General features: G+C 40.3%; 1 protein-coding gene across 2 annotated transcripts in view; it reads right to left on the bottom strand.

Annotated features, from left to right (window-relative positions):
- Stk32a (serine/threonine kinase 32A) overlaps nucleotides 1–16989 on the bottom strand; it is a 147693-nt gene extending 130704 nt beyond the window's left edge. The window contains exons 1-2 of one of the 2 annotated variants that reach the window (XM_036204427.1): nucleotides 16681–16989; nucleotides 12613–12758 (exon numbers count right to left, since the gene is read on the bottom strand). In XM_036204427.1, the coding sequence (XP_036060320.1) occupies nucleotides 12613–12664 (52 nt within the window). In that variant the 5' untranslated portion in view covers nucleotides 12665–12758; nucleotides 16681–16989. The remainder of the gene's footprint in view (nucleotides 1–12612; nucleotides 12759–16680) is intronic. The other variant, XM_036204428.1, reaches the window with a different exon arrangement.
- Nucleotides 16990–26049: the final 9060 nt, after the last annotated feature.

Below are 26049 nucleotides of genomic sequence, written 5' to 3'. Positions count from 1 at the left end.
GGTCCTGGGGAGAGCATGCAGGCTTACTGATATAAACAGGAACTTAAGACAAACATAAATGTCTTATAATACTGCAATCATGCATTAATTTTTGAACAGTCATCCTTCTATTTTATACTATGGGCAGAAAATGAAGTTGTCAAAGCAGCATCCATATTTTATGTAAATAAATACAGGTTATCTCACAGGCATCATGTGCATTAAGTTGGGCTAAAGCAGTCTGAAGAGAGTAATGAACATAAAGAAGAATACATGGTGAAAGCCACTGAAATAATGTTTAGAGACAAAGTGGGTAAAGAGAGGTGAGCAAATCCTGAGTAGCTCCATGATTGATCTGAGGGAATAACCTCCAGTCTGCAATATTCTAGTTTAAGAGGCATGGCTGTGACTTACTGCAGAACTGAAGAGGAATGTCACTCGGAAATGAAACGACTCACAGCTTGTGAGCAGGAATCAAAGCAAGTTGAAGAGTGATTCCCCAAGTCAGTTCATTTAATTTTGTCACCTCTCTCTGGTCCTGCATCCAGGGAGGATGTACCTGTAGCTGCACTAACTGGGGTTCATTTTATATGGGGGTTCAGGATATGCTGTAGACATCTGATTTCAGGAGTAGTTTAATCTTTCTCTGCCTCAGCCCAGACCATGCATGTTTAAATTGCAGGCTGCTCTCATAATAAAATGCACTATGATTATTGTCTGTCTCTACCAACACCCCTAACAAGAATGCTACTTATTTCTCATATATTTTTATGTTTCCTCTCTGAATTTTCATCTGTATCTAGATGTAGAAACAGGGCTGACTAAGAACCCAAGATACAGGAACCCACCAGATAAACTGCCATTTTGGAGTGGAGAGCCATTTATTATGCCCTTTCTAGGGATGTCATGGTGGCTCTCACACACCAATTACCTCTGAATCAATACACAGACTCTTACTATTGATAGAATCTGGCAGGCATCTTGGTTCCCAATGAGCATTCAACCTCTATCACTAACAGGAGAAGTAGAAAAATATGAGCCAAGGCATCATTCCCAGGAAAGATCCATTATCCCATTCAACTTCTCTTGTTCTCTTAGACACACAGTTCAAGTATTAACTTGAAAGAACTTATAGAAAATCAAAGCCCAAGAATAATACTAAACAAACAAACAAACAAACAAACAAACAAAAGCAGTAGTAATCTCTTAAGTGCCAAGCCATGTTTGACTACCAAGATCCCACACTGCTGAAGCTAGCCTTGGTCCCCACTCTGACTTAACTCTTCCTTCACTTTATATAGGTTCACTCCCATCAGCATCAGTACACTCGAATACACCTCTGAAAAGATTTTTCTATCACTATACTCAGCTTTGACTGTTGGTTTATCCTCTGCTTACTTATAGGTCACACTTCTTCAAGTAGTCATGAATATTTGCTGTTACCTCCCAATCTTACCTCCCATCCACCCCTAACCATGTGTCATCTCATGCTTGCACAATCCTACTGACATGGTCTTGTCAATAACACCAGATTCCTCCTTGTTTCCATGCCTTTAGACTATCCACCTGTTCACCCACACTGGAGTATCCAACACAGATGACTTCTCCCGCTTTTTCTGAACATTTTCATTTCTTAAATTTTGGGACCAACCTTGTTCATTCTGATCTGCCAGTTGCTTTTTCCTTAGCTGGTGTGCTCTCCTCTACCTGACATCTCAATTTGGGACTCCTTTCTATCCCCACCCTTCCTTAAGGAAGACACACCAGCGTGTAAGGAATCAAATGTCATGCCTCTATTTCTAGCCCAGATTTTGCCCTTACCATGAGGCACTCAATTCTACTCTTCTAGCTGTGTCCTACTTTGCTTCTGGTTACTGTGGTAAAACAATGACTAAAACCAGCTTGGGAGGAAAGGGTTTATTTCATCTTAGATTTCGAGGTAATAGACAGAAGTTAGGACAGAAGCTCAAGACAATTTGAAATAGGACTATAGAGAGACACTACTTACAGGCTTGCTTTCCACAGCTTGCTCAGATTGCTTTTCTATACACCCCAGGACCACTTGCCCAAGGGTGACACCACCTACAATGTATTGTACTTTCCCATGTCAATCATTAACCAAGAAAACATCCCTACAGAGATACTTATAAAGCCAAACAGATAGAAGCAATTCCTTCATTGAGGTCCCCTCTTCACAGGTGACTCTAGTTTGTGTCAGACTGATAACAAGTAACCAGCACAACTGGACAATACCAGATTCACAGAGAATTCGTAACTCTGCCTCTATCTGTCCTGAACTCCTATCCCCACCCTTCTTAAGCAAAGACCCAGGATTCTTTCTTTTTGTCCTTTAAATCTTCCTCCACATTCCAAACGCCAGTAACTTCTAATTGTTTTGTGGGGTTAAATCGGTTTTCAAGCTTCCCAAAGTTTCTGTAAATTCCATCTCCAGTCATTATGGCAATCTGGGCACTACCATGTTGCTCTTACATAATGAAAGTGTTCCAAATGAAAAGAGATCGTTTAATATTATCCCCACCTCAATTCCTTAAGTGAATTTGTAAGTTGTACATAAAACTTCTGATAGGACTTTGAATTTCATAGATCAGAAAACCTTCTATTTCTTTTCTTTCCTCAAAAAACAAAATTAAAAAAAAAAAAGGCACAAGGGACAAAAGGAAATCCAACGCTGAGTGACTTATTTTTTTATTTACCAAGTAAAAGCACTGAAAGCTATAATTCTGAAAATTACAATGAACATAGATATTTATTATTATGTGCCTGACACTAGTCAAATTCTTTATACAAAAAAACTACATGAAGCATACATGATTATCTGTTTCCTTTTACAATTAAGGAAACAGCCCTGAAACAAATTGCTTATTCAAGTTCTCACTATGAAAAATAATTTCAGTTTTCACAATCTTCAAATACTACAAACACAACAACACAGACCTAAACAGAATTAAAATTATAATAGGTTTAGCTTGGTGAGGAACATATTGCCTTATCCTAATTTCCTCATTTTACCTTGGACAAACAAAAACTTGGTCACCCATAGAAGAATCTGTGGCTCTCTGACAGCTTGATACTGGTTATGGGCAAAGGAGAGCTCTCAAGCCTATCCCTTGTAATCCACTGATTTTGTACATCATCATCAATCCGAAACCATCCCAGACAAAAGTGGCAATAAATTGTTAAGGTGTTGACAGTCTGGCAAGACCTTTAAAAACATGGAATTTCTCCAGAGAAATGGCCTCCAGGGCAAATGATGGCCACTGTGTGCACTGTCAGCATTTCCTTTTATGAGACTTGGTACCCCAGGAAGTCTGGGATTTGCTGTGACCAACTACTGGTGCCAAGACAAAGCAAAGGATACTTTTTCATGTCCCACTGCCTGGGCTCCAATTCATAAATTTATTTGGAAATCAGAAGTAGGTTAACACTCTAAGAAGAAACCACAAAGTAGGACAGTGAAGCAAAGTGAAAGATTAATATCTCCAACTGTTGGATGCCCTTCAGTTGAATACATATCCCTATTGGGAGGCAAATTCTGCTTTAGTCATATTTCAAATGCAATACTGGTTGTAGTTATTTACTTGAATCCAGATTATGGAGTTAAGAAACTCTGTGTGTCTGTGTGTGTGTGTGTTTATCTTTCATCTATCTATCTATCTATCTATCTATCTATCTATCTATCTATCTATCTATCTATCCATCCATCCATCCATCCATCCATCCATGCATCCATGCATGCATCCATGAATGCATCCTTCTATCTATCTATCTATCTATCTATCTATCTATCTATCTATCTATCTAATCATCTTCCCAATTTGCACATATTATCTTTGCAAACACTAGCTTATTGTTCAAAGTAAATCTCGGAGGTGAAGTAAATGAGAGTTAGTGAAGACTGAATTATCCACGAACAGATTCTGGCCTCTTTGCCCCATCTCTTAATTCTAGAGGATTTAGTTGTGGATGGAAAAAAGGTTTCTAGGATGTTTACTAAATGTCTACAAGTTACTGGAAAACAAAAATTTACACAGTATAGTCTCTGGTCAGAATTTAGCCCATCATCTGTTTTCATACATTTCATGAACAATCATTTACATTTTAACTAACTGTAAATATCAAAGAACACTATCTGATGACAACTGAAAATATTTGGAAAGCCAAATTTTACAGTCTGAACACTTGTGTTGGTATAGAGCTATATTTGTCACACTACCTATCAATGACAAGTTGACTGGTGGTGATTGAGGCTGTCCACATTGCCTACAAAGCATAAAATATTTACCATTTGGTCGTTACAGAGAATTTTTCCTACCCTTGTGCTAAATTAGTCTCACAAACAAATTTAAAAACACAAAGATACAGACTCTTCAAATAGGAAAGGAGCTTAATTTTATTTATTTTACTGTAAACATGCCTCCAGAGAGGAGAAAAATGTAATTTAAAAGGAAAAGTAAAGTCTGAGTCGAGCAGATAAATTCCAAATCTACAACCCTGAATTTTCCAGTCTTTACGTGCTATCTATATTGTGTTTACTACCATGTCTTGTAATTATATTCCATCACTGACTTCTTACTGCTTTATGTTTCCACATGTAACTACCACAGTGTCACACTACTCCACACATTTGAGATCACTACAGAACCCATAAATTGAAGGATAATAGTTGTCACTATAACTAACACTACATGTGCAAACCAAACAGCAAGACTTGGCTCTTCAGGAAGGCCTTCATAGGCATTCTCATTGAACATCAGCTGCATACAGGCATAGGCTTACAAATTCAGTTTTTCCACTAACAGGGTTCTGAAGGAGGGGACTGGCCACTAAGCCTAACCAACTCACCCTGCCCCTCTCTGGTTTGGTGTTGATTCCAGAAACCACACTGGTTGATAAACAGCACTGTGACTGGGGACTAAATGCTCCTTCACTCAATGATAAGCCTGACAAGACAGGCCACCTATCAATGAGGGGTAGATCTATGATAAAAAGGTTACAATCTGGAGCAGATATAATCACTTCATGGGGACCAGACTGCTCCTCTCAAGGAGTAATATGGTTAGTAACTTCTTCTGACAACTCTTCTCATATTAACCAACACTACTTAATTATGCATACCTCCAGCATGCTCGTCTCAGTCCTTTCTCTGCTTATACCTAGGGTTCATATCAGCACCCCAAACACAAACTTGGAGTCTCTGGACTTTGTTATATGTTCTTTTTCTCAACACACTGTGGTTAAATCTATCTCTAGTCAACTCTTTCGTTGACATCTTAGGAAAGTGTGGCTTTTTGGAATTTCTGGAGCTAAGGCTTTTGTCCTAAATCTTTAGTTAAAGTTATAAGATGAAAATTTTTTTTAAAAAAATCTAGTCTTGGATAGGATAAAAAAGGATTATCATTAGCAACTACTTCACTTTCATTTGGTCATAAAATATTTTTGATAATAACATAATAAAAAACGAATTAAAATTAAATAAATCCAGCTATTATTTCAAACAGATACATCCAACATCCCAAAATTAAACTAAGCTATCCTGTGTTTTCCTCCTTAACCTTAATAAACATGAATCACACTGCAATGAAGAACTTATGAAGAGGACTTAGGGAATAATAATCACTCTTCATATGTACTATGAAAATCCTATTATGCTTCTACAAATTGTATTAAGAATATTTCACATAAAATCTGTTCCTATTCAACCAGAAGGGGCAACGGCAAGAAAGGATGTTTTCAAGACAGCCTTCTCTTTGCTTCCTAAACTGTAACCCACAAATATATTGTACTACAATATATTTAAAAGTTTCCATATAAGTAATGGTTCAATTTTGAAATATATCAGAAAAATCTCAAGAAGAATGAAATTTTAATATTGTAGGTCTTTTATGAACCTTTTTTATACTCGTAAGATTGTAGATCACTAAGGCAAGATGGTTACCTTACCAAATTTGAATAAATTCTCTTGAATGTGTTTCTGATTGCCTGCATCACTCAAGTGTGAAGTGCTAGCTAAAACTTTGAGGTCCATTTTCTTGGCTTTCTACTTTGTTGTCTCTTACCTTTTCCAATGCTTTTTCATGGAGAAATAAAGCACTTCCAAATTAAAAATTTTCCACAAGAAGTTGAACCTGAGGTTATTTAAGATAAAGGAATTGACTGAATGTTAGGCTGCCCAAGATGACAGAAGTATTTAAATAAGTCAGCTCTCAGTGGGAGGGGAGAATTCCCTTTAACTTTTCTGGTCATTCCAATCTCAAATAATAAATGTAACATAAAGCAATATTCCTCTACTCGAGTCTTTTGGAGAAAATCTGGAATTCATTGGCCTTCCCTCTTGGATAGAAACATGCATTGCATTGGTGTTTAAATTACAACAGTTTCTAAAGTCCTTCCTAGCTGGAATCAGTTCAGTAATCCTCCCATTTCTTTTGGATTGCAAATCTGTGGCCAGTTTTCTTGGCCCAATATTTTGAAGAACCCCCATTGCCTCTGTCACTGAAGAAGATGTTGGAAACTGGAAACAGCCACATATCCTAGGAGACGAGTGTTGCCAAATGAAAGAACATTGAGTTTTCACCAAGTCCAAAGAAGAGTGCAATAAATGAGCTCTCTCTGCAAACTCGGGGCACTGATGAACTCTTTGGAGAAACTTTTTAACCTAAGGCCAATTTTTCTTAGCTGCAGAAGGCAGCTGTCTCTTGGCTTAACTAAACAAACTTTTCACCTTTATGTTCTCTGTGTGTGCTTGGAGACACATTACTACCCATGATCATGGCAGAATATACTCTCCTCTTGTTGAATTGTATATAACTTTTCAATGTTTAAAATACTGGTTGAACATAAACAAACAAAAAAAGAACAAATAAGCAATTGCACCACAACCAAGAAAACCAAACCAAAATACTGCACTCAAAATGGCTAAGGTAGATTTTAAAACATTAACATTAAAAACAAAGGTCACTTGCCTTCATTTTCTTCGTGAATAACATATTTTTCTATGTAAGTAATTTTTTTCTCAGTGTATGTATAGAGCCATTAGGTGTGGGGAAAACTTGCCTGCTGATCAAATTAGGTTGCTTTAATGGACACTTTGGGTTTAAAAAAGAAAAGGGAAGGAAAAAAGAAAATGTCATCCCAGGGAGGTAAAGACAAGGCAAATGAGAGACCATAATTTTGTGCATCCAGTAACGTGGCTTATATAAATCTCCCCAGAACCTATAAAATCCTGTGTTCTGGAACCGGGCAGTGGTGGTGCACTCCTTTAATCCCAGCACTCAGGAGGCAGAGACAGGCGGATCTCTGTGAGTTCGAGGCCAGCCTGGTCTACAGAGTGAGTTCCAGGAAAGGCACAAAGCTACACAGAGAAACCCTGTCTCGAACCCCCCCCCAAAAAAAAATCCTGTGTTCTATCAACCAGTTCAATTAATATTATCACCAGTAGGCCATAGTGACTGTGGCATCTATTGAGTCACATTTAATCTATTTTTTTTTCAAGAAGCTGAAGTGCTTCTAAGAGCTCATGCTAAGAAATTCTGCCGCTAGTGAATACTTGTATTGATTGTCATCAATTGGGTGGTTACTTTATACAGAACATCTTACTGTTTTACTTGTATGATTTTACTTCATCTGCACAGTTATCCAAGGACATGTGCCAAGCCTTCAAGACGTGCTTTGTTTAAAAACAAACAAACAAACAAACAAAAAAGACTAGAGAAGAAAAACTTTATTCTCTTCACTAGCAAATCTCCCACTTTGCTTCACCAAAGAGCAACCTAAGTAAAGAACAGAATGACACGTTCAAGCTTCGACATCAGATGAGCCACCACCAAATGCTAGTGTCAAGATGGATCCTAACAAGGACAGCTCACCTCAAGGGACTTCTCGTAACAGTCCATCTCATTTCTTAATTATCTTCAAAGTGAACGAAACCATTTTCTATGAGAAATAACCCTTAGAACATTGTCTGAGAAAACTATTATATTACATATTCTTCTCAACTCTATGTACTGGGGATATGAAACCACTTAAAGGAAATGTTAAATACTTTTTTCATCACATTAAAGAATTCTCTGCAATATTTTTTTAAGTAATTAAGTTGGCTCATTTTACTGCTCTAGATTCTGGCCTAGTTTGATTATTTATACAAAATGACAAATATAAAAATGACATAAATATTAATGTTCTTGATTGGCCCATTGGACAGACCGACAGCAATCAAATACAGCCTTGGTTTGTGCTCAGTCCACAACCACACAAAGCACCAAATGAACCTCATTGGATTTATTGAGTTGGAAAACAGCAGAGGCCAGAGAGGTGGTTCAGTGGGTAAGGCGTTTGTCATACAAGCATAAACAACAAAGTTCAGATCCCCCAAACCAATAAAAGCCAAGCAAGGCTGTAATCCTAGAACTGGGGTTGAGAGATGGGAAGATACAGGCAGATTCTAGGGGCTTGCTGGCCAGTCAGTCTAGCAGAAACTTCAAGTTCACTGAGAGATCCTGTCTCAAATATATACAGTAGAGATGAGATTGAGACATGCACCCAATGCCAACCTTTTCTCTCCACTCATGATACCTGTATACACATGAATATCACACACATACAAAGTAACTTTATCACAATGGGCACACCTTTCCTCCTCAAAATTTAATGATCTTAGAAAGTATCTTAGTTAGGGTTTCTATTGCTGTGAAAAGACACCATGACCATGGTAACTCATTTATTTATTTGTTTGTTTGTTTGTTTATGGTTTTTTTTTTCAAGACAGGGTTTCTCTGTGTAGCTTTGGGGCCTGTCCTGGAACTTGTTCTGTAGACCAGGTGGCCTTGAACTCACAGAGATCAGCCTGCCTCTGCCTCCCAAGTGCTGGGATTAAAGGTGTGTGCCACCACTGTCTAGCCTGACCACGGTAACCTCTATGAAGGAAAACATTTAGTTGGGGTGGCTTACAGTTCAGAGGTTCAGTCCACTATTATCATGGTGGGACATGGCAATGTGCAGACAGACATGGTACTGGAAAGGTAGCTGAGAGTTCTATATCTTACTCTGACAACAGGAAATGTTCTGTGTCACTGGGCATGGCTTGAGCATATATGAGTCATCAAAGCCCATCTCCACAGTGATACACTTCCTCCAACAAGGCCACATCTACTCCAACAAGGCCACATCTACTCCAACAAGGCCACATCTCCTAATAGTGCCACTCCCTATGAGCTTATGGGGGCCATTACATTCTAACTACCACATAAAGAGGTAAATTGATACGGAAACTAAGTGCAATCTCTTGGACAAACCCATATGCACCAAAGATTACTATGACACAGGTGAGTGTGCACTCCCAAAATTGTCATTATCTAACCTTTGGAGTTGCATTTTCTTATGCTTGAACTATTTCTCTGAGGCCTTTATATAGCTAGCTTCTTTTGGCTCCAGCTGTCACTGTCATACTGTTCCCAAGATCACTCAGTCTTTTTTTTTTTTCTCTGCTGAACTTTCCAGGTTTGTGTCCTCAATAAATGTTTCTCCTGTCTTTAGGTTACAGGTTTCAAGACAAAGAACAAAGGCCTGGCTCCTTTCTTCCTCAGTTCTCTGCATCTAACAAAGTGACAGGCTCACGGTAGAGCAGTGGTTCTCAGCCTTCCTAACATTGCAACCCTTTAATACAGTTCCTCATGTTGTGGTGACCCTCAACCATAAAATTATTTTCATTGCTACTTCATAACTGTGATTTTGCTACTATTGTGAATTGCAATGTAAATGTCTGATATGCAGGATGATCTTAGGCAAAAGAGTCACCTGTGAAATGGTCATTCCACCCCCCCCCCAAGGGGTCATGACCCACATGTTGAGAACCATTGAAGTAGATGCCTTTGCCTTTCATTGGTAGCAGCTTATGTAAGAGAACTGCGAGTCTAATCCCTTTGGGAAGCATAGACTAATGCTCTGTTTATTTCAGATTTTCCCCTTATGGGGGGCTGTTGTAGGTTTTCTCATTAGGTTCTGGACAAGAAAACAAAACAAAACAAAAAAACAAAAAACAAACAAAAAAAAAGGAACAATGTAAGGGATGTCAAGGCCTATCTGGATTTTAAGGCTAACTCTTCTCTAATCTAAGTTTATTGTTTGGTTTAAGAATAGTTTAAAGGGTTATAAAGTGTAGCAAACCATTGGATATACAACCGTCTCTGCTACCGCATAAGAAGAAATGGCTGTGCCTTTGCAGCATCACAATACTCAGCCTTCAGATGATGCAATAGCCCTAGCAACTTACATGTGAAGTTGTTGTCCATTTACTCACTCTGTTTGCTATGAAGACCTTCCTCATGCAAACACTGGTTCTTTGTCCACAGAGAGCATAATGAACCACATTAAAAAAAAAAAAAAAAGTCTACCTGTCTTTCCACCTCAGAGATGGGAAAGTCACATAACATTGTTAGTCTCTAGAGCCTTCCTTAAACTTCTTGATAAAAACAAAGGGAAACACCAACAATAGCAACAAAAAGTTTAAGACCTTTCCAGTTACATAATTCTTTTTGTCTCTGTGGAATATTTTTAGAGACAATAGTGATGCTATTCCTATGTTGATAGTGAAGAGCTTAATATTTGAAACAAGGCATGTAGACCAGTCAAATATTCTATATTTAAGTGTTTGCATCCAAACATTCAATACCAGAAAGTGGCCATCAGCCATAGCAAACATAGTTGCTTCCCATCCATGACAAACTTAAAATTATGCCCATTTTGTAAAAAGAACTTATGTTTAGATGGTTCATGGCTACCCAAAACAATATACTGAATTTTGCATGCTATCTTAGAAGTAAAAATGTGGATGTAAACCAAAGTGCTAGATCATATCAAATCCTTAGAGGAATGAGTACATCTTCCTGACTGTCCTCTTTCTCAACAGCTGGACATTGGATATAGATAGGCCATCAAGAGACATGAGGGGATGGGTACTACTCTTGAGGTGGGGGAGACAAGAAAAGCAAGACAGTCAGAACCAGTGCCCTAACCTTGTACTTCCAAGGCAGTTAGAGAAAAAAAATGTCCATTTTGCGTGACCCACTGCTATCTTCTGTTTGAAAGATCAAACTCACATTCTAAAACAATGAATTCCCTGGATGGTCCAGAAGTGGCTGTGTGATCCCACAAAATGACTTGTTCTGAGCCAGAAAGGACCTTTGAGGTTCTGTTCCACCTCTTCACTTTACTGAGGTGAAGAGTGAAACTAGAAGAGCAGACACATCTCTTGATCTTCGCAGCTAGCTGGTAGTAGAAGAGGTCGCAGGTATCCTGAATTCCAGTTCATCCTTCCCCTTTCTGGTGCAATTAGCAAAACTCCATAGGGGTTATTCTTGACTTTCCCTCTTGGTAGGCTGAACAGCTTATCACTTGGGACCAAATGTCTCCTTTGTCTAATACTGCAACAAACAGCTACCAGCCAACACATTCCAATGAGGCTGCTCAACCTTCTACCATAGGTAGAAAAGAAGACGCAGCAAGGCCCAGGCCCCCATCCCAATGTGCCACTGCTGGGAATTGATGAAGAAGGAGGACTCAAGCTTGTACTTCTTGCCTAATTAATCCTAACCTTGAATGTTTCCCTGTTACTCAATGAAACTGGTTATTCTCACTGTGTCATCCCAACGAAATGTTTGGGATACAGAAGCACATCAGTTACAAATTCAGAAGGCATCTACTTTTTAGAACCTGATTCTATAATATCGTGAGGAACAATTATCATCTACATGAAACTTTCTATAAAAAACTTCTGTCTTTTTTTTAAATCTTACTTTTCACTCTTTGGGTGCCCACCACCCATCTCCCAAATAAATACACAGAGACTTATTCTTTCCTATAAATTCCTGGCCTTAGCTTGGTTTATTTTTAGCCAGTTTTTCTTAACTTAAATAATCACATCTACCTTTTCCTTCTGGGCTTTTATGGTTTTCTAGTTGTATATATCTTTTCTTTCCTTCTTAGTCTATGTCTGGCTGTGTGGCTGCGTGGCTGGGTGGCAGGTCCCTGGCATCTTCCTCTCCTCCTTTTCTCACTCCTCTTTGTTCTTTCTCCTTCTATTTATTCTCTCTGCCTGCCAGCCCTACCTATCCTTTCTCCTTCTTAGCTATTGGCCATTCAGCTCTTTATTAGGCCAATTAGGTGATTGAGGCAGGCAAAGTAACAGCTTCACAGAGTTAAACAAATGCAACATAAAAGAATGTAACACATCTTCGCATCATTAAACAAATATGCTATAGCATAAACGAATGTAACACATCTTTAACTAATATTCCACAACAAACTTGCAAGGGGAATAACTTCAACTGCCAAAGGAACGGTAAAAGAAACACATAAATCATGCAAATATCTACCATGGCCTTCAGCTCTCTTCGGAGAAGGGAAGACACTATATAGAAGTGATTAAGAAAGTTGCCAAATATATCATAAAAAATAAACAACACATTCTAGATATTAACAAGGTCCTGAGGATTCATCCCTCGATTAATTCTCCCTCTATCCTTAGATACCCTGCTTGTACTTACTTGTGAAGCCATACACTTATATTTGAATTTCATAAAATTCCATTTTTACATGCCAATATAGCCCATTTCTTACCGTCTTCATTTTCATCAAACACTGGTGCTTTGCTAGACGTGTTGGCTCCCATGGTAAAGTCTGCACTGACTTGGACACTCTAGTTACAGTATGCTGGAAGAAACACTCATCTTGGTCCAGTATAGGTCCTGGAAAGTTAGGGGTATCTACAAAAAGAAGGAAACAAAGAAATAGTATAATATAGCTTGTGATATATGCCCTGGATGAAGATTGTAACAAAAACATTAACTTGTATTGTTGTTGCAGAAATTTTTTGTCCTTAAAAATTGTAATAGAAACAATAGTGTATGGGACAACAGGAGAAAACACGCCACACAGTGTCATCAAAATCCAATCTGTGCTTACAAAGCGGGAGGACAGCAAAATATTTTCTCATGTATTAAGAAAAAAATTAAGGTAATAAGTGACTATAAAATAAAAATAATATTATCAAACCTCTATATTTTAAAGAAAACAGGCCAATTTTACATTTCCATTTTTTACTGTGTGACCAAGAACAATATTAAAATCTTCACTCTTAAGCAAGAAGTTGTCTTATTTTTCCCCTCACCTTGGAAGGTACCACACTGGATTGGATGTTACTAGCTGTAGAGGGCACCCTCCAAACATTTTTCCTTCTCCTGAACTTGGAGATGATAATGGTCTTTACCGAAAAGGAGAGTTAAATGTGATCTACATGCATTTAACTCTTTGTAAATATATGGCGTATATGTAAACATATTATATATTCATATTATATGACTCCTATGTTGTATCATATGAATATACATTATGTGACATTTATAAATTTTGCCTGTTTGGGGGCATATTCTCTTACAGAGCTGAGGCTGGCCTTCAACTTCCATTACCTACCTCAGCCTCAATAGTTTGGAGAGTACAGGTGTTCACCACTAACCCAGGTTCTCATACATGTTCTTATGTACTGAGTACATAAATGTAGATACATACTTAATACAGTAAATTAAATACTTTTATAGTATACATATTCAGCAATTGCTGATCATCCTAAAGCTTAAATTAAATTATATAGCTGAGAGATAAAAGCTCCTTTAAAATGTACATTTATTCATTGATTCCTTTTAAAATGTAAGTGTAAAGACTCTTGCCACCCTGGAACCTACTAAGCAGAGGCAGTGCCTGGGTTCCAATGCTAAAATTTGCATGATCGTGGCCTTGAAACAGTTACTTAGCCTCTGGCCACTAAAATGGGGACATAACAGTGCTTCCTTCAGGAGTCACAAGCTCAAATGCCTTTGAGTGCCAGGAAGTGCATACAAAAGACCAAACCAGACCAGGTACAGGACATTCAGGCATTATGAGGACAATAGCAGCACTGGTTTAATCTAAAAAATGTACTTGAGATCAGATGAAGAAATTGTTGCTGTGTGGAAACACTGGCCAGGGATCTTTAGAACTATTGAAACAGGCTGAAGAGCCAGATTTTATAAAGGGACATTTTAAAATTCAGCTCAGCTCTACAGCTCAAAAAAATATTATGCTTGGGACAAATATGATTTATAGATACAGATAGAAAGGCAATATAAGTGTGGTAATTAACAAAGCACTTGGCATATACAGTATGAAAAGAGTAAATGTTTGTTTCTACTATTTTGACAGGTACAATATTTTCTTAGCATTTATTATTTTTCAGTTGCAGACACTTGTTGGCCTTTTGTTCTGTTTTGGTACTTTTTCCCCTTGGACTTTTTACACATGAAGTAAACACAGATTAGATGCAGAAATAGAGAGAGCACCCAAGACGGGCTGGTTTACAAATAAGTTATTTTTAAGAGGACTTGGGGAGTCCCTGCATATAGAAGAAAAGCCCATTTTCTCATTAGGAAAACGTAAGTCAAGCCTTCATTTGGAAGGAAGATCCATTAAGGAATCGCTACTTTTCCAACTAAATGCCAACTGCTGGCAAAATGCCTTATGGTCTTTAAAAAGAATCATTAACTGTAGAGCAAAGAAAGAGTCAGCAATTAGGAAGTGACCAATTAAAAGAGCTAGAGTTGGGGAAAGGGTTGGGGCAGGTGGCTGGTGGCTGCATGGAGCTCAGTGGGATTACTGAAATCCAGGAAGATAGAGAGAACTATTGTCTATGTAGATTTAAAAAAATCAAAAGACTTTTAAACTAGAGAACAATGAATGAAGAAAAAAGTATGTAGGATGCCCATTGCATTTGATGAAGGGTCAAGAAGCAGAACGGTCATCCTTTGTGCTTTATTATTGCATGGAATGCAAGAGAAAAGGTGAACAGCAATGACTCTATCACCACAGCATTAGAAAATCGACCCTATATATTTGAAGGACCAACAATGGTTGTCACCACTGCAGAGTTGAACTATATTTGCTTATATCTGGGACAAAACAAAATCCTAAATGCACGCTTTCACACCACACAGCAGCTCTACCACTCTTGTATTTTTCTTCACCCCTTATGTTTTTCTCAAGTAACCCCATCTTTCTGCGACATAAGATGTGCCAAGCATTGACCTTGCACATTGTCAAATCAGATGGAGAAAGAGGTAGGAATATTATCGCATTTCCCCACATTTTAGACTTACACTGTGGTGTGCAATTTTATCTACTGCCTAGCCATCAATTTCACTGAGAGAAAAGTGCATATAAAGGAAACCATTGCCATGGATGTTTAGAAGGGGACAGGAAAACTGTCCTAGATGATGGCTTAATGTCTTTCCTCATGGTAACTACCACATATAATCTAGCTGAGAACTGTCTTTAACTTTTTCTCCCCCATTGGATAAGCAAATTAGATTAAGTTTCTCTCATAACTAGAAAAGAAACGGGCCTTTCTCTGGCAGAAAAATGGTGACTCATTCTTTCCACTCTGTTGAATAGAGAACAGGAGAAATGTTAAGACTCCTTCCCATAAAACCTCTACCCTCCCTGACCTCCTGTTCTGAGTCCCCACGTCAGCTAAGCACGGAGAGCAGCAGCCATGTGAGGAAAGAGAACCCTAAGCATAGGAGGAGGAAGATAGATTTGTCTTGCAAGAATGGGTAAGGGTTCACACTCTACTTTGAGTCCATAATTACCAGATTATTAAATGTAGCCTAATTTTCCAATATCGGCATTTCAAGTGTGGCGTGTAACCCTGAAAGGTGGGCTGCTGAGTAGGTCTGTCTCCCTAGAGACTCCTAGAACTGGAGAATACCAGGTGTGATGCAAGAATATTGCAACATCTGACAGCACCTTGTAGATTTCATTATCACAATGTGTACCCAGTCACAATTATATTTTTTTGCATTTGAAAAACAGAACTTAAACTGAAAATATTTAGAAACATAAGAAAGAACAAAAATGTGAAACAGCCGAGTTAGCAACATCCTCTGTTAACAATTGTTTGTATTTTTCAACTTTGTTTCATCATTTTTAGGTATTGAAAGTTAGCCCTCAAGCCAAATAGACTGCCTTTTCCATCTCCCAAAGACAGCTCATGGATCAGCACACACCTCTGCACTTTTAAAATGGAGAAGTGTTTTAAAATAAGCCACCTGAACCGCACCACGAAGGGTGCACCTAGTGTCTTGCTGGGCTCATTAGCCAACCTATTTCTGAGATATATAAGTATGAGCACGCACGCACGTCTTTACAACTGTGGTTTTAAGTGCCGCCTAGCCATCCATAGTGTGAATACAGCACACTTTACTTTTCTGTTTCAAACTCCTCAGCTTTGGATGGGGCAGGAGGCGATAACAAGCACGAGAAGATAACAAGCAGGAAAGCAATGCTAGCTTCTTTTCAGTCTGGATGGGAGAAGCTGGTGGGAAAAGCACTCCTCACTCATTTCAACCCAGAGAGTATTTAAGTCTTTGGGACAGAGGTGGAGGAAAGCTGGAGAAGCCAATGAGGGCGATAGTTAGAGTGGGTCCTATCCTCCATCTGGTTGTGCCAGCCACGCTGACCGACTGCCTTTGTGTTCTTTCTCATCCCCTTGAACTTGTCAGCTTCCCACCAGTGCCCTTCTTCACACGAGGCTATTCCCTTTGTGCAATCTCTACTCACCCACTCCTTGTCCTTCCTCCAGCCAGCCCTTCCACTCACCTCAGAATGATGCTTCCATTCGAGGAGCTGGGGCTGACCGCACTCCGCAGGCCAAGAGCAATGGGGACAGAAGACACCTGCCTAGCAGGACGCGGCTGCGGGAGCAGCCTGTTAGGGCTGCGTGCTGGGCTCAGGCACCTGCGGCTGCACAGGGAGACCCAGAGCAACCGCGCAGCTCCCCAGCGAGGGGCGGGTCCCGGGCGAGGAGGAAAGCGCCGAGCAGCCCGCCAGGGGCGTCCCCAGACGGCGCCCTCCCCCGGAGCGGACTGCCAGTCGCCTGGACCCGCGCCAGTCGCCCAGGGACTGTGCGTCGTTGGCGGGGACCGGACGAGCGCCCCGGGAGGGCGAGCTGGAAAGCAAGAGGGCGTGGCTGGGAGCCGGATCGCTGGCTCTGTCTCTCGCAGCTTGCTGAGCGCTCACCAACTTCTCAGACCCGGGCAGGAATCTCCCCAAAGTGGTCCCTGGAAAGAACTCCCGTCCCCGCCCCCAATCCCACTCCAGGCAGCGATGCGGGTGGTGGGTGTGAGGGTGGCAGGTACTAGATTCGGAGAAGTAAGGGGTAGTCCGTGGCTTTTTATTGCTGGGGTTATTGAGGCACAAGACAAGGAAGGAATGGTTGCTCACTGTAGCAGGACCATCTGTGGGGAGACTCTCCTGGCCCCCCAGCTTTTCCTCCATCTCTGTACACTCACCTGCTGGTGGAAGTAAGAGTGGGGACCCCCACAAGTACAGAGGAAGGTGACCGAGAGAGAGAGCTGTCGGGTCGTCTTCCGTGGCAGTTCCGTCTACTTCCCTAGGCAGTCATCAACACAGTTGAAGTAACTCACTATTTCTCTCCAAGGCCAGGTCACACTATTCCAGCCAAGAGAAGAGTGGTGCAGCAGCTGCTTCTGAAATGACCCCCATGACAGCGGGGCAGCTGCCGGGCGGGACAAATAAACAGTAGGGGATCTAGTTTGGAAGTGGCAACAAGTTCTGTCCGTCCTCAGTATCCCCGCCATATGAGAATTCCAGATAAATGCTGTCGAACACTCAGAGAAACTGAAAATGAGAACTTTGGGATTAAAACTCCCATTATTTCTAAACATCTGCAAGTTTTCACAATGTTGTTAAAACTGTTTTTTTAAAAAAAAAAAAAAGATTAAACAGAATGTGTCTGCGACTAAAACGTCGTCTTCAGAGTGCTACTCGAAGATTTGTCTGGCTGTGGTTCCACGAGAGTGGAAACACAGAACCATACTGAACTTCTCAGGGTGGCCCCTGGTGTCTGAAATTGTTGACGCCTCATCAAGCACGAAACAGAATCTTTCAGGATGAAACTTGCCATCCTCGAGACACTTTCCTAGTCTTTCTCTTAGATATACATGAACTGTGTTCTTCTCAGGCATTTTAAAACTCTGAGGCGCCTTTATCTTACCCCATGTGATCATTTTGCCTTGTGCATCTAAAAGGGAAGCGGTGCTTAAAGCCTTTGGAGGAGTTTCCAGGCAAACTGGGGTGCTCAGGGAAGTGGGGAAGTGGTGAAGTGGTGGGGGTGAGGCGCTTGCTTCTCTGCTGTTTTTGTTTCTGCATCTTTATGTTGCTCGCCTCTTATGAAATACCTTTTTGGACACGAATTGGACGCTACAAATAAACATTGAATGTGAAGATTGGCATAGCTTGCGCATGGGAACTAAAAGCAACCAGGGTGAAAGTAAAAAGTTAAGAAATTTATTATGGTAAAGGTTTTATTTTTAAAGCAAAATGCAGCTCCTGTCAATAATATTATTTTGTGTAGCTTCTACTGGTTAACAAAACTCTTGATTATCAAGGAATTGGACATGCACTACAAATTGACTTAGCCTGTATTAATATCATTAATACCTCCCTAATCTCCCAAGGCACAATGAGTTCTATTTTATCATTCAAGAAACAAATACAGCAAGAATGTAGACTGAGACAAGATCAAAGTCCCCAGGAACCTCTCTGGTTGACAGACATGGAGTGCTGTAGAATCAGACAGCCTTCAGTCAAAAGCCCAAACTGCCCTCTCTGGGTTGTTTGCTAAGTCATGTAAGGGTCCCAAGCTTCTGTTGCTCAATGTCAGTAAAACATCTGTATCAGGGAGGATTGAAGGAGATGCGTAATAGTAAATTTAACATGGACAGCACAGAGAACACACTCAAACCAACAACTGCTAAAAAGTTACCATTTCCGGGACAGGAAGGCTGCTCGGTGCTTAAGAGCACTTGTTTCTCTTGCAGAGGACCCAGGTTTAATTCCCAGCACCCCCATGGTGGTTCACAACTTCTGTTACTATAGTTTCTGGGACCCTGATGCCCTCTTCTGACTTCAGTGGAAACACATGCTCGTGAATACAGATAAATACATGCAGGAAAAACAACAACAACAACAAAAAAACCAAAACAAAAAAACCCACATAAAATTAAAATTTAAAAATCTAATGAAAATGTTGCATCTTCAGTCACTTTTGCCTAAAACAAAGCTGCAATCAGCCAAGTGCATGTGCTCCATATAAGCTTGGCATGCAAGAGGTTTTATTTTTAAAAGTTATAGTGCTCATGATGAGTTATTAAATGAAAATGTTAATACAAGGCACAGGATACCTTCATATGAGTTTTTGGTCAGAGAGGCCCTAGAGGTCTCCGGAACAATACAGGTTCTGCCATGGCCATACCATAAATACTTGGTTAGAGTCAATCACTGAAGACATAGAGAATTCATTCTCAAACTGACAGGTGAGTGTTTCCTCCCTGTTGGCTAGCCTTTATCATGCTGGCAAGTGCTATTCAGGTTGCTGGGGTAGAAAAACACCAATGGTCTTACCCAGCACAGGACTCTGTATGCTATAGCATGGAATATCCCACCATGCAATAGCAGTACAAGTGTTATAGGGTAATGACTTTCTGACTGAATTTGAGGTCTGCTTCCCAGAAGGGAATGCCAAGTCTGGTACTGTAGTTCTTGTCAAAATTCCACAGTGTGGGAGGTCGTAAGCCCTAGGTTAGAACTTGCTGTTGTTATTTTGCATAGTAGTCATGTTGTGAAATTGCTTCCAAATATTAATGTTTATTCAAATAGACTTGGACTTCTCTCAGCCTCTGTTAGAGACTCTTCTTTTTTTGCAGAGAATAGCAAATTGTCAGTGTAGACATGCATAACTATCCAAGGTTCTGAGGTCAGGAGACTGGAAGCCCTAAGTGGAACATCTCTGTATTATCCCCCAAGCACTGCCAAGACTCAGGGGTGGGCACGGGAAGAGAAAGTGCAAAGAATGTAAGAGGATGGGAAGGAGAGCTGTGAAGTGCTTTCTTCTGTGCATGACATGGTTTGGACTCATGAACTCATAGTGACTGTGGTTCCCTGCACAAGGCCTGCACAACATCAAGGCAGCCACCATACCAGCATTAGGAGGGTAAATGATCTCCAGGGCTCACCTCACACTGAGGATGTAGAGAGTTGTGGGAAGAAGGAGAATCATTCTTTCTGAGAATATGAATGGTTCTCATGTTCCAGCAAATGGCCCTGCACCCTTACACGTATGAGCAGCACTAACTAGACTTAGTTGGCTATCAGTTTGGAAAGGGTGTGTGGGGGAAGCAATACAATCATATTTTACTGTATACATGCATGGAATTTTCAAATGTAACAAATAATTTAAGTTATGGCTGTTTCCTGTCTATCAAGAACAGAGCTGTTTCAACAAGATAATTGTACTTTATTATTATTTTTTATTTAGTTTGTCATATTATCCACTGTTCCTACTTCTTGCCTGTTTGCCTGCTGCACACATCTCTTGTGAGGAAAGGGCAGCCTGCCATAGCCTACCTCCTTGGCCAGCTGGGCTAATGCATATGTCAATCTCTGGAGCCCCCCAGTGGAAAGGAAAACGAAGTAACTATGGAGGCAGTGAGGCACAGAGGTTGAAAGTAAATCATGGTTTATACCTCAAGTTTTAATACCATGGACTTCAACCACATACCTCTTGTCTTGAAATGGTCTGATGCCACTGCCATTAAAATAAAATGGCATTCTTTTCCTGTCTTAGTTACTGTTCCATTGCTGTGAAGAGACACTGTGACCAAAGCAGCTCTTATAAAAGAAAGCGTTTCATTGGAAACTTGCTTACGGTATCAGGTTGGTCCATTATGATCGTGGTGGGGAGCATGGTAGGTTGCACACACGACAGGCATGATGCTGAAGAAGTGGCTGAGAGCTACGTGTCAATCTGCAGGGAGAGAGAGAGAGAGAGAGAGAGAGAGAGAGAGAGAGAGAGAGATCACCAGACTGGGTGTGGGCTTTTGAAACCTCCAAGCCCACTCCCAGTGACACACTGCCTTCAACTAGGCCACATCTTCTAATCTTTCCCAAACAGGTTACGAGCTGGGGGTGAAACATGTGGACATATGAGTTTCTGGGGGCCAATCTCATTCAAACCACCACATTATGCTATGCTATTAGTGATTGTCATGAGCTGCATGTCCTGGCTACTCTGTTCAACGAACACATCAGAACTCAGGGTTTCTCTACGGCCAAATTGCCTATCTGCAGGCTGATGCTGAGTCTGTCTCTCTCACAGGACTTTGGCTCGTTCTTTATAGACATGCTTCTGGATTTCTTTTCATTCAGCTGTCACATCTGCTTCTCATCTCACATTTATTCTGACCAGAGATGCCATCCTTCAATCCATTTCTTACAATTCTATCTTGGTCCCAGCTCCATGTTCCACCATAGTCCCAGATCTCTCCTGCCATTACTCACCAGGAGCTGCTGTAATGATTTTGCTTCATGACTACTTTGCTTCATTTCCTTGATTGAATTTAATGCCGTGAGGACAAGAATGACCTCTGCCTTGCCTATCCCTGTGTATGCAGCATTAAATCTGGCAGTTGGCCCACAGGAGGTGTTCTGTAAAACACATGTTTATCCTGAAAGAAAAGACTACAGAGTCATACTGTGTGCTTCAAAGCAGTAAACACACGAAGGAAGCATCCCTTTGTAAGACAATGCATGAAGGAAGCAAAGACTACAAAACATTGCCACTTACCCTGAGAGTTTTGTGGTTTAGGTAGAAGTAGCCTCCAAGCCTGGACAATAAGGGTGTAATATTTGGGAAAAATAATAGAAGATTTAGCATTATTGGAGTAACAGTGCAGTGTGCAAAAAGGATGAGAGGAACACCTTCAGGAAAGAAAGATGGTGTGAAAAACACTGAATTTTTAAACAGGGTATCACTGGGAAGCCTCTAGATGTGTTAGCAGGGAAAAACAAATCCACCTGCAATTCAGTTTCAGTAAGGCCTCTCTGTATAACACAAAGCTTTGTTTTTTCTTGTTTTGATATGCAAATCATACCCAGCTGTTTAGAGGGTGTGCTGTCATAACAATATTCCAGTTCTCCACGGCTATAATCAGGTTTTAGCACAGCCTTGTATTTACTAAGTTTTCAGATTATTTGTGGAACGCAACTCTGTGTTTGTTGAGTTTCAAGGGTTTGTTCGCTCCCATGGTCCAGCCACCTTGAGATACATCACATGATGGCCTCCTGTACCTATTTTTCTTTCAGGTGTTGCCCATTTGTTTTCCAGTGTCACTGACTGGCTGAACTTTACAGTTTTCACGTACTTTTTACAAATTCTATAACGCCTTCATTATCTGTTGAATTACCCACGAGGCCATATTGATCATTTGTACACCGTTAGGAGGGCTGCTTTCCAGGAGCTGTAGCTAGGAAGATGGACAAACCAACTTTCGTTCTTCAGGACATGCTCTGCTGAACCCACACCACAGAGCAGGTGGTGACTGCTGCTCACCCTGGGAGTCAGCCGCAACTTCACTGAGTGAGACTGAGGGAAACATGCTTAGGGAAAAAAAAGGAGCATTTTGTTCTGGTGCCTTAAATAAAGGAAAACATAGTACTGAAACATCTGCTTGAAAATAGTAAAGGGAAGGGAAGTCAGTGTAAATTAATGAAGGTCTGTGGCTCATTTGTTATAGGCGTATAAATGCGGTATTGAAAAGCTGCATATGGAGTGCAAATATTTAGACAGGGATTCTCAACCGTCCTACTGCTGTGTGTGATCCTTTAATACAGTTCTTCATGTTGTGGTGTCCCCCCCAGCCAGAAAATTATTCTCATCCCTACTTTTTGACTGTACTGTTGCTACTGTTAAGAATTGTAATGTAAATATCTGATATGCAGGATGGTCTTAGGCAACCCCTGTGAAAGGGTCATTGGACCCTAAGGGGTTGTGACCCACAGGTTGAGAACCTCTGATTTAGACTCAGAGGGCTTTAGCTTCCTGAACTGAATGATATACATACGATGGAAGCAGCTTAACTGGGCAGTATCAAGATGATTAAGTCAGACAGCACAGGAAATCATTTAAAGACATGGTTTGTGCTATGCAGGTACCCAGTAAGTGTATTATCTATCATACAGTAAATTCCTCTTTTTGTCTGACCAGTGTGGAAGAGAATCCACCTCACTGCACCCTCAGCTGCAAGGTATGCTTTGGAAGGTCCTTGCCAGGAGCCAGATATACCACATTGAACGATACAGAATCTTGTTCTAGGAAAGGAATTTGTCAGCTACTGAAAAACAGTTGTGATACAAGGTGACCAGGCTTTCCTAGAGTTTGGGGTGCTCTGTGAGTACATAAGTACTCCAGAGTAGTCTGGGGATGTCAGCAAGGCTGTCACAGAATAGTCATGTGTGGTCCTAAAAGTAAGTACTAGCTAGTTGTCCAAAGGAAATAAAGAACAGGGGGTCCAGTTTAAAGGGAACATTGTAGACACAACCCTAGGCTGGAGCAGACCTGTGCATTCAGAGACTGCTGATTACAGAAGAATGTAAGGTGCACATGAGGCCTGTGAACCCTCTGGTACCCGGGCTGGTATCAACTGCTCTCATAATAGAAAATGGGGGACAAATGGCTTAGGGAAGTTTCCCAGACTCTGAGGTCTGGTTTTCGGCAAAAAAGCCAGAGACGTTCACATTATACTACAGGCCTCTTTTCTACATAGCACACGTGTACACATGTGTGGTATAGTTTTAATCCTACAAATACCCTATAATAACACAAAAATACCGACTTGAATATAACATTGTTGTGATGTATTTCAAAGGTAGGAGATTGAAATCATTAACTCTCTTCTCTTTGAAACATGAACTTGTACTTACTTTTAGGTCCACATTGGATGCCATTCTCCTGTGACACATTCTTAGTCACCTCTAGACTAGTCATCAATGTGTCCATCAAATACCCTCCCAATAGCACACAACAATTTAATTTCTGGGTGTTTTTTGTTATTGTTGCTTTGGTTTTGCTTGTTTGTTTGTCATGGGACACTTTGAGATAAAGTTTCATAGACCCAGGCAACCCTTGAATTCATGAGTTCCTAGCCTTAATATTTTCAGTGATGGGGTGTGACCCAGAAGTGTAAGATTAAATAAATCCTTTCCTCCCCAAACTTGCTTTTGGCCATGGTATTTATCACAGCAGCAGAGATCAAAGTAGGAGAATGTATATTTTGTGTGTTTAGGTTAAATATTAGGTTATATTGTGTTAGTGTATATGTTTTCCCCTCTGGAAACTCATTTCTGTATTAATGAAATTCTAAGGCTATTGCTTCCCTAACAATAATTTTCACTTCCTAGACAAAAATCATTTCTTAGTCTGTCCTACCTAAGTTATAGTTAGAGAAAATTTCACCTAGAGTTATTGTGAGCTTTTCTATCTTCAAAGGTTTATAAATTTAAAAGTTTATAGACAGGAAAATAGAGTAATCAGAGTACCAGGTAAGCCAGAAAGTTGTGAAATATCTTAGTGTCAATGAATTAAGAATATATATATATCTAAGAAACAGTGTTGTGGTCCTTAGAGAACTAGCTTTTTTTTTAAATAAATTTAAGTTTTGAAAAGTATGTGTGTGTGTGTGTGTGTGTGTGTGTGTGTGTGTGTGCGCGCACATGTGGAAGTCAGAGCAGAGCTTTGTAGGGTTAGATCTCTCCCCTTCTTGCCAGGCTTTGGAACAAGCTGAGCTGTCTCACCAGCCCCTAAAGGTTCTCTGCAATCTACTAGTTTATACATTCATGAGCGTGGAAGTAACAAGCCACAATACTGAGTTGAAGAAGACTGGAGGAAAGAGAAGTTTTTCTTTCTTTTTCTTTCTTTTTTTTTTTTTTTTTTTTTATCCCAAAGTAGACCCCATCTTCTGAAGACTAGGTCTAGTCCTGAGGCATTAGTTCTCAACTAAAACTAGTTCTGCCAGTCCTGTTGCTGTGTTGCATGCTTGTGAAACTACTTCAGACATATTTCGTTGTTATTTTAGGGTGGCAAATGCTCTTTACAGTTTGGCTTTTACAGAGAATGGCCGAGGATACAGTGGTGGCTGTAGTGGCTGAGGGACAGTAGTGGAGATTGAGCATTTTGCAAAGAGCATCTTTGAAGAACCTTAATAGACTACCTGGAAACAGAATTGCTACAGCAGTTTCCATGTATTTGTCATACTTCAGATCACCATGACACAAGTTCTCAATGACCATGTCAAGAAAACTTCAACAAGGAAGCACTGCTCTTTGAGTTCTGGACAGTCTACACAACTAAGCGAAAGGTTTCTGTACCCACGGTTGTGTGTGTGTGTTTCCTCCCACTGGGTAGCAACCCATAACTGTGTTCAGGAGGGTTACATTAATAGAGTGCAGGAACAAATAGAGTTTCAAGATAATAATAATAATAATAATAATAATAATAATAATAATAATAATAAAAAAATAGTATCTCTTTAGTGTTTTTGTGTGCCAAGCTCTGCACTCAACCCTTTTTTCACACTTATTTAATACAGTCAGCCCAATACTTGGCCAAATACTGAGGGCTTAAGAAAACAAGGTTAGGTTGGGGATTTAGCTCAGCAGTAGAGTGCTTGCCTAGCAAGCGCAAGGCCCTGGGTTTGATCCTCAACTCAAAAAAAAAAAAAAAATCAAGAAAACAAGGTTAGGAATCTTTTTTTAAAAAAGATTTATTTATTGTGTATACAGTGTTCTTTCTACCTGCATGTATGCTTGCACTGTGGGCCAGAAAAGGGCACCAGAACAACATAGATGGTTGTGAGGCACCATGTAGGTGCAGGAATTGAACCCAGCACCTCTGGAAGAGCAGAGAGTGCTTTTAACCCCTGAGCTATCTCTCCAGCTCCAAAGGTAGTAATCTTACCCAGGGATAGAGCCTAGGTGTTCTTCATCGGGGCCCAGCTTTTTGCCATGACAATATACACCCTTCTGTATCCTGTTCATAGAACTGAAATTAGAAAAAGCATCCCACCTGTCACCTGAAATACATCTCGGAGCTTTCTCTGTATTTGGGATGTC

This window comes from Onychomys torridus, chromosome 13 (assembly GCF_903995425.1).
Source record: "Onychomys torridus chromosome 13, mOncTor1.1, whole genome shotgun sequence".
Taxonomy (NCBI): Eukaryota; Metazoa; Chordata; class Mammalia; order Rodentia; family Cricetidae; genus Onychomys; species Onychomys torridus.
The sequence above is the reverse complement of the archived record's forward strand: the minus strand, read 5'-3'. Positions and strand labels throughout refer to the sequence as shown.